The 13873-nt window shown below is 35.1% G+C and overlaps 1 protein-coding gene across 1 annotated transcript in view; it reads right to left on the bottom strand.

Moving 5' to 3' along the window:
* The window catches only part of slc6a5 (solute carrier family 6 member 5), a 23546-nt gene extending 9673 nt beyond the window's left edge, over positions 1-13873 (bottom strand). The window contains exons 1-11 of the mRNA XM_056461093.1: positions 13588-13873; positions 12334-12786; positions 11085-11265; positions 10450-10581; positions 10128-10301; positions 7905-8052; positions 7692-7824; positions 4314-4448; positions 4055-4158; positions 2851-2975; positions 1219-1331 (exon numbers count right to left, since the gene is read on the bottom strand). Of these exons, the coding sequence (XP_056317068.1) occupies positions 1219-1331; positions 2851-2975; positions 4055-4158; positions 4314-4448; positions 7692-7824; positions 7905-8052; positions 10128-10301; positions 10450-10581; positions 11085-11265; positions 12334-12786; positions 13588-13590 (1701 nt within the window). The 5' untranslated portion in view covers positions 13591-13873. The remainder of the gene's footprint in view (positions 1-1218; positions 1332-2850; positions 2976-4054; positions 4159-4313; positions 4449-7691; positions 7825-7904; positions 8053-10127; positions 10302-10449; positions 10582-11084; positions 11266-12333; positions 12787-13587) is intronic.

Raw genomic sequence — 13873 nt, 5'->3', positions numbered from 1 at the left:
TAGTTCACCCAAGAATGGAGTTATGTTATTAATTGTTCACTTTCAGGTTGTTCAAATCCCTTGCTCTGAACTTCATAAACCTCAGAGCACAAAATACATTACTTTAGATGAAATCCAAGAGCTCTTTCATCCATCATATACAGCAACGGTCCAGAGACGTTCAAAATGCAGAATGTGTATCAAAACCATTGTCAAAACATTCCATGTGACTTCACTGGTTCAACTGTAATCATACACGTTTGTGCGCTAAATGTTACCAATGTTTTCTCTTTCACTACTATAGAAAAAACAACACGCATGCATCACATTGCCCATAATAAATGCAAGTAAAGTAAAAGAACTAGCAAAGTCCCTTTAAGGCAAGTCTGTCTAAAGGGGAAAAGATCAAATTCTCCAAAACTGTTTGCCAAGCTTACGATTAAATTACATATTTGGAATCACCAATAAAACTGAACAACAGCTGTCTCATAAGCTTTGATTCTAAACATTCGAATCAATCAAAATCGAAAATTTTCAGGTTACAGAATCTAATGCGCATGCGCACTGGAAAGGAATGAGATCACAACACCAATCTAATTTATGGAGGTGTTATACATTATCTTCTATTGAATAATGCTTCATCAGATCGTTCCTTGCGTTCGTTTTATACAGATTACAAAACTGAAAAAACATTTGTTTTCATTTGTTGTCTGTGAAGCAAGTATTCGCTGAGATTCTAGTGCAGTTGTTGACCACAGAAACTGTCGTAAAAAGCACCTGTATGGTCCGAACCTCTCCCCTGGAGAAATGTCAGGCTATAGAGATCAATGATTTGTTTCTGTACTAGTAGGCGGGGCTTCATTCACCATATTGACCGTTACACTTTTCCCTATTCAAAACTATTTGAGTGTTTTCTACAGTCTTTGGTAGTAGGTAAAAGTAAAAAAATAAAAGAAATGGCACACAAAGAACCACTGAAGTCACATCAAATCTCTTAAAGTTTTTGGATCCTTTTCTGGAATCTGAATGAGTTTTATCCATGACTGTCTATGGGAGGTCAGAAATATCTTGTATTTCATCTAAAATATCTTTATTTGTGTTGAAAAGATAATCAAAGGTTTCAGGGGATTAGAATGAGACAAGGGTCAGTAATGACAGAATTGTCATTTTTGGGTGAAATAACCCTTTAACATAAAATTTTCGTTATCTTTTTTATAAAACATTTATGATTGCCATTACCATAGTGTCCAGGCCAAGTGTAAGTAGCATAAGGAAGAAGATGATGGCCCAGAAAGGTGACAAGGGAAGCCTGGTCAGAGCCTCTGGATACACAACAAATGCGATTCCTGGACCTACAAATAGAGAATATTTACAGAGCAGGTTCTTAAAGCAGGTTGGGGTTCTCATGACAATGAAAACAATAGCCATTTATTAACACACTGGTAAATTAACAGTACATTTTTATTTCCAAATCATTTGTGAACAGAAAAAAAACCTTAGTAAATTAACCTGAGAAAGTTTTTGGCACACAGGACAATCCTAGCCAGGGCGTATTCCCAAAAGCAAGTTTCAAGAGTTCCCACTTAGATATGCTTGGCATTTAAAGCAGGTTTGGCATGCTGTCCCGGGAGAGAACCCTGAGCTCGGAGATATTTGAGCCCAGGGCTCCCACCCGGTCAATAAGCATATCAGGAGATCCAAGATTAGGTAGGTCTCGAGAGCTCCCCCTTTAGAAAAGGGAGGAAAAGGAGGAGATGGGGTGGGAGGAGGGATTCTTCCAAACGAAGATAGAGCAGTAGGAAGAAAATTATCCATTTATACTAAACTAGGATCACTCTGATTGGATTATTACTGATTACAGATGAGCGGCCAGTTGTACTCAATCATATCACGTGCTCCTCTCGAAATTAGTTTATGAAACTTCACTTAACCAAAGTCCCTATAAGGCAAGTCATTTCACTCGGTGGCCGTCTTTGAAATGCCTCTCGGGCAGTATGCTTGGGCATTTTGTTTGAATGGGGAAACATCAAATTCTCTAAAATTGTTTGCCAAGATACGATTAAATTTTCTATTTGGAATCACCAATAAACAACTGTCTCTTTAGTTTAATTTCAAATCACAGAAAATCTGCAAAAACACACATCTGGTATGAGCCCCACTCCTGTAGAATTGTTAGTCTATAGTGCACGTGTACAATAGTGGGGCTTCATATGCCATATTGACATTACACTTTTTCCCATTCAAAACTACACATGTGACACGTCTTGTGTATTCTATAGTCTTTGGTTTAACTTACTTTCACAAAACAATGTTGTCTTTAATTTTTTGATTTTGTGGAAAATAGCTATGTAATACATAGGATAAAGTACATTCTGGCGGTTGTTTTCACATAATAAACATACCAACTGGAAGCTGAGGTTATCAGTTTACATACTCTTAAACTTATCTAGATATGTCACATAACCTGCCCCAGGTATAAACACATGGTCAAATATTTAAATAAAGCAAGTCTAGCGATTCTGAAAACTCAATAAACTTTTCTATCGGTGACTAATCTAAATGCCTCTGACCGGCTACTGCATTCATAAGCTCAACAACAATGCAACATGCAGAATGTAATGTGGCAAATTGACATTGTTTATTTTCACGTTTCACTTGAATTGCAACAGCTGAAATAGTTTGCTTCCAACTGTGCTAGGGAATTCTTGCCCCTTTATTTAGAGTTTTTGTGTGGTGATATTTCTGTTCACATTGTAGTAAGTCAAGAGTTAACCTTTACAGATCCACAGCTTTTTGCCTATTTGCTTATAAAACATGTACGTTGACATTAACAAAAATACAAAGCACATGCAGTCACACAACATACTGTACCTTCATCTGCCACACTCTCAATGGGGACTTTGAGCTCATGAGCCATGAAGCCAATAACTGAAAAAATGACAAAACCGGCAAATATACTGGTGGCACTGTTTGTACACGTCACAATGAGAGTGTCCCTGTAAAACAAAACAGAGCACAGGATACATTACTATATCATAAATAATAATATTAATATTAACAGAAAATGTCATATTTTGAGCATGTGCAATCTTGCTGCGATTGCCCAAATGGTATACTATGCGCTTATGCACCTACACACTCAACAGCAAAGTATATGAACGTGCAGTAGTGTCATCCCACCAAAATGGAACACGTTTTTTTTTTACTAATCGGAAAATTCGTTTTCCTGATAACGTTTAATGGTTTCCAAATTACTGAAATAAATGACCGAACTACTTAATAATGCCTGCCATGAGTATTACTGCACTTACCATTGGGAGGCGCTATAATCACTCTCGTAGGACAATTTTGCTTTCACAATCCAAAATAAATAAAGTAATCCAACATCAGAGCCTGAAAGCTCCGCCTTTCCGCTGTGTGAGCAAAGCTGTGGCCACTAAGTGCGTGAAGTGTCAAACATTCCACACTTCTTTTTAACGGTTCAATAAGTTCATCATTCGGGTTTTTAAAGTGCACCATTCTTTTTAAAGTAAAAGGAATACTGTATTTCAGTGTGAATGCATTAAATTACACTACTCATACTACAAAATGACATAAAATAGTGCATATGTATGGGATTTGAGGCGCACCTACTTTAAAAAAACAGTATTTTAAACAATAACGATTGTACTCATTTTAGTTGTCATTTGTTACATTAAATAATTTAAATTTTATAGGCCTACTATTGTTTATTTATTATATTAATCCTAACAAAATCAATGTACACTGATGTTCAAATAGTAGAGATCAGTAAGATTCCACCAAGTCAGCATTTATTTGATCAAAATATTATATTTATATACTATATTCTGTATATTTACAGAATAATCAAAATCACTGTATTGTACTTTTAAATATGGTTTATTGTTCTGACATTGAAGCTGGATTTTTTCAGTGTCACAAGATTCTTTAGAAATCATGCTAAAAAGTTCATATTTGACAGGAATTCTCTATTTCAGTATTTCTTTTATAAATAGAAGGCTAAAAAGGACAGCATTTATTGAAATACAATTCATCTAAGAAAAAAAGCTGTTACCTGTAACAGTTGTTGTGAAACTTATTGTAGGACGACAGGGTTATCAGTCCACCCCAGGCTGCAGACAGAGAGAAGAAAATCTGCGTGGCTGCGTCTTTCCAAACCTACAGTTAAAGCAGAGAAAGAGAGAAAGAAATACAGATAGAGAGACTGAGGAGGAAAATAGGATTGAATCTGGAGGAGAATACATCAAACAGAAAGCATTATACCATCAAACATGGAAAATAAATAATCAGATATGCACCATTCCTTCTCCTACCTTAGCATCGTTGAGTTTTTCCCATTTGGGTGTTATGAAGTAAAGAATCCCAGAACCGGCTCCAGGCAGAGTGACTCCTCTGATCAGCAGGATGACCAACACCACATATGGGAACGTAGCAGTGAAATACACCACCTGGACACAAATTTGCAAATTAACTGTTTATTTATTTACTGAAGTATTAGTGACTTCTGCTGGTGTTACAGTTAATATTCATCGTTAATCTTGAGACCACACTCCTTTTTTAGGCAGCTGCGCATATGTGAAAGTCCTCAGTTTCCTAGTATGGCATTGTACACTACCTGACAAAAGTCTTGTCACCTATCCAAGTTTTAGGAACAGCAAATAATATCTTGACTTCTAGTTGATCATTTGGTATCAGAAGTGGCTTATATGAAAGGCAAAGACCTCTAGATTGTGATTATTTTACCAAAATAAAATATGATCATGCCTTAATTTTTTATTATTTAATTAGGACAGTAAGGTCTGGCTTTACTTAGACAAAAGTCTTGTCACTTAACAGAAATAATGTACAGTATAGAATATAAAGTCATGGTGTGGTGGAAAAAGAATGAATATTGTGTATGACTCCCATGAGCTTGGAGGACTGCATCCATAAATCTCTGCAGTGACTCAAATAACTTATAAAGTAATAAAGTAAAAAAAAACTAATAAAGTCATCTGGAATGGCAAAGAAAGTGTTCTTGCAGGACTCCCAGAGTTCATCAAGATTCTTTGGATTCATCTTCAATGCCTCCTCCTTCATCTTACACCAGACATGCTCAATGATGTTCATGTCTGGTGACTGGGCTGGCCAATCCTGGAGCAACTTGAACTTTCAGGAACTTCTAGACTGCCAAGAAGTCACTAGAAGTCAAGTTATTATTGGTTGCTTTTATAACTGGGATCAACGACAAGTCTTATGGCAGGTAGTGTATATTCCATGAGTTATGAATAGGCAAACTCATGTAATCACAAAACAGTCTGGTTTAAACTATTTGAGTATTCTGCTGAAAGATTAAAAAAATATGTGTTAAAATATCATATATTGTGTTATATATTGTATTGTATTATATATATATTGTTTAGGTGCTAGTATCAGTATTGCTAGTTTTAAGGATATCTATATGATGGTGTGCTCCAAAACAGTGCCAAAATTTACATTTAAAAAATATGAAACTGACATGAACATCAAAAGCTTGCAATTAGTTATCTAAATGACTTAACGATTTTTTTTCACTTCACCTCATACCTCTCATCTTCTGATCACTCAAATGCTCTCTAGTATCTGACATCCCCTGCCCCCTTCTCATTTGATGCGCTTGATCTCAACCACTTTCATTGGCAGAGAAAACAAGACACTAATAGCTGTTTTTTTCAAGAGGAGGGGCTACTATATGTCCTGCCCTGTCTTCATGTTTCAGCTGAGATTAGTCAAACATTAAATAAAAATTGCACATTTTAAAGCACTTCAAGGTACCTTAAAAAATAAAATGACAACGCAGGCTTTAAAAGCCAACAATGATCAATATATATACAAAATCTGTTAATCAAAGATTATTGATAATTATTAATAAAATAACTGCTAATTACTTGCACTTTTGGTGCTGTCTAACAAAAACTCTCTAATGTTCCAGCCAAATAACTAATCACAAATATTTAATGTCTACCCCTTTTAAGTGCTAGCCTTCATAAGGAAGACATTAGTTGCGTAATATATAATTTTTAAATGACTTGAGAAGCAAAATGGCTTGGTTTGACAGATAAACACACATCTATCAAATAAACACACTAAATAATAATAATTAAATATATTTTGCATACCTTTCCCAAATTTGGGCAGATTTACATAAATAGAATTTAAAAATGAATACATTTATATTCAGGATTCATTGACAAATTCACAAAAACAGTGATAGAAACCTTAATAATTGTTCTCTCGTATTCTTTTCAAAAATGATGGGTCAATTACATTTTAATAATTGAAGAAAAACATTGATACAAAATAAAGTTGATCACAATATACAGTAAATATACTGTATTTGTACTTGTATGTCTGTAAAAAAAAAAAAAAAAATATATATATATATATATATATATATATATATATATATATATATATATATATATATATATATATATATATATATATATATATATATATATATATATATATATATATCAAATGCATGCTGTTCTTTTAAACTTTCTATTAATCAAAAAAAAAGAGATTTTTTTAACATGATTTCAGTAATATATAGGCATGGGCTGGTATAATATTCTGACGGTGTGATAACATCACTATATGAAAATATCATGGTTTCATAGTATTGTGATTACTGCTCTAAAATATTTTCTTTTTAAATGTCTGGGTTTCCCCTTTGAACACAATATGTTTTATTTTGAGAAACATTTAAAATATTTTGGAAGTGTAAACATGTCTGGCTAAATAATTCAAATGAGTCACTGACAACTGCTGTCTTCATTAGTTTCTAAAACACAGATTTCTTTACTATTTAAAACAACATCTTTGGATATTTTTTTCTGCTGAAGGAGATACTGTTGTCCTAAAAAAACCGAAGTAAATAAATAAATATAACAAAAAAATATATAATTCCCAAACGATCATATGGCACTGAAGACTGGAATAATGGCTTCTGAAAATCCAGTTTTGCCATCACATGAATAAATTACATGTTTAAATATATTAAGATGTATAGTCTTTTTAAATAGTAAAAATAAATTGTACAAAATAACTTTTTTTACCACAATTTTGCTAAAATAAATAGCCTTGATATTCAGATGAAATTTCTTTTAAGACAAAAAACGTGTATAAAACAGTATAACGTACACTGTAAATAAATGACAATTTTGGTTGCCGGTAAGACTGTAAATTTACAAGCAATTGTATACAATTGTGCTTTATTTTTACAGTAATTATTCATTTACTGTGTGCATGTATATTTACTGTCTTATTGGCAAACAAAAATGCTAGTAAGCTACTGTACATTTTACAGTATATTGTAATTATTGATTTACAGTGTGCTTGTACATTTATAGTCTTCCTGGCAACCAAAATTGCCAGTAAGTTACTGTAAATTGTAGCCATTTTTTTACAGTGTACATGTATTTATTCCAGAAATACCAATAATAATAATTTTGCACATCATTCCCTCATAGCAAACTTAATAGTAAGAGAGAGTGTTAATATACAGTAATTTACAGTATAGACCAAAAGTCCCATCTGACTGACCATATTTGACTTTCCACAAAGAAAGTCAGCTGCACTATAATGAGGCCTGCTGTAGGCTTTTCTATTAATAGTCCCTTTAGATACAGCTGACATCAGGAGAGAAAATAGTCAACCTGTTTTCTTACCTTCCCCGAGGACTTGATCCCTTTAGCCAAAGAGGCATAAACAATAAGCCAAGCCAGAAACAGACAAGCAGCCAGTGGCCAGCGGATATCCCCTGGATATTCAATACCCTTCGAAATATGCAACACATTATACCTGTCAAGAAAACAGAGGGATTAACATCCAATCTATCCTGCAGATAAAACACAGATGGAGAGAAGGAAAAGTATACTTACTTGAAGTACTCCTCACTAGGGCTGACATAGGTTTTATTGTCCGCTGTGACATTTAACAGTTTACTTAAATTCCCAACCGCATTTGCAGATAAACAGAACGTAGTGTTCTTGATGGACGTGATGTTTCGGTCTCTTAGAATACACGTGTCTGGCCAGAAGAAACAATGACAGAACTTGGAATCAACTTGAAAACCAGTTTCCTGTTTATCAACGTCATTCACTGCCTAGCTGAAAAATAAAAACACTCTACAATATATTAAGTCCAACATATCAAACAAACCTTGTAATTTCACACACACTGTAATTGTAATATTATATCTGTGACTTGAAATACTTTATAGAAACTAAAAATTCCTAATAATTCTAGATGTATATAAATGTAAATAGCTCAAACAATATTACAAATCAATTTCACTGAACATTTCTAGTCATTTTTTCCACACATTGTAAAAATGGTTACCATAAATGATTTAAGTTAAATCGAATTAACTTTAATAGCCATTTTAACTTTAATACATTTTTTTTGCCTTCCAAAAACAACAATTTAGGCCAAGCTCAATTCCAATGTAATCTTTTACAAACTGACTGAGAATGTCACATATACAATGAATCAAATATAAAGCGATAAAATTAAACAAAAACAAAACAAAACAATAATAATCAAGTATAAAAATAACTTAAAAATAAACAACACACCGTGCAGACATCGAACAGAAACTTTGTAAGAGGTTAAATAAAACCATATTCTTGAAACAAATCAGTTTTTTTTAGCCTTCTCAACCTTCAATATTTTTAAAACCTCTGCATAGGTGTCAAACTGCTTTTTAAAGACAATCAAATGAGGGGCTGTTTTCAAGATTTTGCCTTTATGAATGAAGAATTTAAGTAAAATAAGTAAACAATTAGCAGTTAAGTCATCATTTTTGTTGTTCAAATGTACCCCTAATTTCACAGTGTCCCAACAAATAGAAGGAAACATTGAATTATATTGTTTTATCCAGTTGCCCACATCAGACTGGAAAGGATTAACCAAATTACAATGTAGAAATAGATGTTCAACAGTTTCAATATCTCGATGCAGAATTAGCAGACATTACAATTTAATTTAAATCTTTTTCTCTATGAAACACTTTGATACATTAAACTTACTTAAAACAGCTGATATAACTTAAACAGGAACGATATGTGATTGACTCAGTTTAATAAGTTAAATAAAATAAAAACATGCTGTCATGGCTTAATGATCATATTTTTAAAGTGCAGTATTTTACTCTCAAATGCAATTTATAAGCAATAAAAATATTTTAGAGCTTGGAATTGTTGTCTTACTAAGGTTTTTTTTATTCCCATAGATTTTTCAGATCCAGAAATTACATTTTCCAGCGTTTCTCTTAACCCTGATTCCCATAAAACTTAAAATATATAAATGCATAACAGTTTACAGATTTATATTTTTACATTTATTTTATGAGCTCAATTTAAACCTCGTTTTGTCTTGTGTTAAATTATGTTAAGCCATCTAGCGGCCCTCTTGGAGTTTGCTGAGTCTCTGGTTGAGAATAACTGCTGTACAGTCTTTGATTCATGCGCAGATTTAGCGACGCTTCTTAAACCGGCCACGAGGTGGCAGTGCATCTCACTGCGGCACTGCACCAACTCTTACAGTAAATTTGTCAAGCAAGCAGATTTTCTGCTGAATTCACCAAAAGCACGACATTGAGAAGAGCGTTTTACAACGAATTTAAACGCAAAAATGTTAGCAAGTTTTTTCCGATAGGTAGTAAAAAATCTGATGCATTGTTAAAATGATATCCTAAGCAAAAAGAATTCTGATAAAGACCACACAGCATTTCTTTCACTAATCGAGCATCTATATAAAATATAAAAAGACACAATTTACTTGCACTGCATGGCAGTATTAACATAAACTCATTCTAAATCAAGCTAAAATATTTCATTCACTTTAACTGAGGAAAAACTGTCAAGTCATCAAATAAGAACTTTTGGTGCAATGAACAGAAACAGTTGCGTCTGGGGTGTAAAAAAAAGTGAATAACCTCAATGGAGTGGTAGGTTACTTAATTCCTGAAATACAGGTTGCGCATTGCGCATTTTAGTTAGAAAAAGGAAGGGGGTTAAGGGGGTGGACAAAGAGAGTGTGTGTATGTGTGTGTATGAGTGAGAGAGAGAGAGAGAGAGGGAGAGAGAGAGACTCATCCTTACCCAAAAGCAGCATGTCTTTGTCTTTGCACTCGACGGTGTTCCATTCATTTTTACAGGTGGCCCATGGCAGTGTCTCCTTCAACGAAGCGAACAGGTAGTACAATGTCCAGCACATAATAATATTATAGTATATGGCTATCAAGACAGATATTATCAACATGGCAATCCCGCAACCTATAATAACAAAATGAAACCAGACAATAGAGATTACACTTAAAGCAGACTTGCAGCCGGTTACCATTTCACTGGAAACACTCATTAGGCACATTCGCACAAGCTCAACGCATTTTAGCCATCGGTTATTAAAGTAACGCCAGTTTACCTTGTAAAGCTGGAATCGCTTTCCACACCGACACCGGGCCTTGGCTGGCGAACTGACCCAACGAAACCTCCAACAAAAATATAGGTATACCGGCGAGGCCTAACATGATTAGGTAAGGTATCAAAAACGCACCTAAAAAAGAGAGGAAAAGAGCCGATGAAGAGAGAAAGTCCTGACTCATCAATTGTGCATCTGTAAAGAACGTGAAGAAGGATCTACCACAAAGTTAAACAGCATACACCTAATATAAAATTGTTTTCGATTATAAAACGCATTTGTCATTTAACTATTATTTTTTATAGTACTGCATTAATAAATATGTAATAATAAATACCAAAATGCAAATAAAAATCTAACAATAATTATACACTGTTCACGTGGATATATAATGACTATTAATAACCTTTCGTTACTTTAAAGATCCGTGCATTATAATACAGTCCGAGCATAAAACGAATTTTAATCCCATTGACATAAATAAATGCTGTTTTATTTAATTTCAAAAATATTTATACGGATAAATTCCCACACATGGACAGTCCAAACTTTCAAACGATTTATTTTGGATTAAAAAAAATCTATCACAAAAATCGTACTAATAATTTCTAGTGTATTGCCTCTTGATTATTCCTCACCTCCCCCGTTCTGGAAAGCAAGATATGGGAATCTCCATACATTTCCCAAGCCCACGGCATATCCCACCATGGACAGAATAAAGTCCAGCTTGTTGGACCAGTTTCCCCGAGCCTTATTCTCATCTCCTCCATCATCATCATCATCGTCCTGGAACAACCGTCCAGTATCATCTGTAGGGGGCTATTATACACAATTTAATAGAAATTCGTTTATTACAGACCATTACAACTCATTAAAATATAAACACAGCGCTTTAAAAAAGCATCAAATACATTAATACTCCCCCAACAAATTTAGCTTCATTTTTGTGACAGGGGAATAAAGGGGTCGCCCTGGGCTCTGATGAAATACCCCAATGGGAATTGTACCATAAGCAGATTCTTATGTAACACCACACAACAGAAGATATCTCTGGGGACAATGACCCTCAAAATTCACAGAGTAAGCATGAATAATCTCACAAATTCATATCAGATTGCAAATTGTAACTCTTGAACTAACGGATTTGTTTCAGTAGCGATGCAGTATCCTAATACATGATAGTATTTGATGTATTCAGGTTCCCTGACACATCCTCTTACTCCACTGTTGTAATTATTGTGCTGTCAGAAATAATCACTATCAGTGTTCAAATCTTCACAGATTGGAAGCAGATTTCGTTTCGCTGTCCAGTTTTTAGAGTCTAAATAACAATGCTCTTAAGTCCATAACACTTTATGATTTATTACAATATGAGAACATTATATTTAAACAGACACAAGCCTTTTTTCTTTTTAAAGAGACTTTTACCTTAGGAAACTCATACAAAACCAAACTGATTTGAAGTCAAAAAATGTTAGCCTTTAGGTTTTTAATTATTTGTGTGTGCGTTTAAAAAAAAACTTAATGTAAATACTGTAATATTTTACCTGTCTCCAAGTAGTTTGAGGGCATCGAATGGATTTAAGATTGGAGTTTAGCCTACATTTTAACGCCACACTTCTAATATATTTCATATTAAAATTTCAACCAGATTTACAACCTTTAACATATTATTAGATCATTGTTCGGTCATTTACCAACTTCCCAAGCGGTAAATCTAAATTAGAATTCTGTCGGTCGTAAGAGACATAGTTCCACAGTGCAATATACATATGAAAAAAACAACAACACATCACAGCATTTGCTTTAGCTCAAGACTCTCCCCGTTACGCTCACGGGTGATTGGCTGATTCTACCGGATTGAAACGTTCATTTGTAACCACTTACCCCGGTCACCGTGCCAGGCAGAACAGATGTATTGCCATCTGTACCCAGTATGATGGTGGTCTGGCTCATGGAGGTCCAGTCACCGGTGCTGTTGTTATGCTCCGCCGCGATCCTTACAGCACTTTGATTGTTAGACATGAAGTCCGTCGTTGCTTTACCGGTCGATGCATCCATTTTACCGACGGAATCCTTGCGCACGGCAGAGTTAACGCCAGCAAACGTGGGTCCAGGTGCAGTGTTTTTAAACGTCCCGTATGCTTTGTTGGCTTCCATATCGCACGGTTTATTTTCCGAGGGACAAAAAGTTTTTCGTTCATTTACTGGCGGCGGCGGGGGCGCCGGCTTGCTGTTCTCCGGTTTGGTATTAGTTGTAGCTCCAACCGTTCCCCCTGAGGGCTGAGGCGGAACGCTGTTTGACGGCTGTCTCAACATTTCCCCGTGCTCAGAAAAATCCTGCAACGTTAAATACACATTAGACGTAGGCAGTAGCTGTAATTAGCGTAATAATTAAATGCTATTCTACACCTATAGCTGCACAGCGTTTAGACATATACCAACCCGTATAGTCAGCACAAAATAGGCTATTCACGCTTCCATATTCTAACTTCTGCTACTGGACATGTCTGCTGCTCCACTTCTTTGATTTTCAGCTCACGGACGGTCGCTGTTTGCTTCTTGCTTTTACCATTAGAGAAAGATTCTTTAATTTTACGCCTCATTTACCTCCTGTCATTCAACCCCGGCACATCCCCTGGTTTTATGGGCAATAGACAAGCTGCCGGGCTCGGCCAAAGCTTTTCCCCCCTGCGGCAGGCACCAGTCCCGGTGCAAGTGTGCAGTGCAATCCGGGGGTGCAAACATGGAACATTACACCAACAATTACATTGCACCACAGGAGAACACTGTCCTAAGACCAATTTAAAATTGTTCAAATATTCTAGTTATGTTCAGACCCAAAGAAAATGAAAATCAAAAAATAAATACACTGTAAAAATCAGGCTGTATTTCTGTTAATAATTGTTACTATAAAACTAAACGTATTTAATGCTATATTGTTTTCTTATACCACAACTAATTATTCCGTTGTAAAACTGTAAAAATGGAGTGCAATGAAGTTTCAGCACCGTGGACAGAGACTAATTAATGAACGCATTTAAAAACGATACTTTTCGTTTCCAAAACTGTTGTGAAAAATCTGCAAAGCATTCACAGCAAAACACACAAAGCGTAAAGTAATGAACGTGCTGTACTCACCATTTGTGCAGAGTCAACAAATGTGGGTTAATAGCAGAAAACAGCTGGAAGGACGGCAGGCAGACTGAGTTTGGCTGTGCAAAGTGCAAAGCTTTCTATATCTCCGTGGGAAAGACCGGGTTTGCGTCAGTGCATGGCAAGGTACCCTTCGCATGACATTTTCTTGATAATAGGGCTTTGATAAATCATTGGCCTTCAATTCTGATTTTTAAAGGGGCAACAAGCGCAGACGTGAGCTCGTGACACACACCAGGCAGCGCGAGACTACGTTTGGGGACGGACTGGC

The sequence above is a fragment of the Danio aesculapii genome, chromosome 7 (genome assembly GCF_903798145.1).
Source record: "Danio aesculapii chromosome 7, fDanAes4.1, whole genome shotgun sequence".
Classification (NCBI taxonomy): Eukaryota; Metazoa; Chordata; class Actinopteri; order Cypriniformes; family Danionidae; genus Danio; species Danio aesculapii.
This window is presented reverse-complemented; position numbering and strand designations above follow the sequence as displayed.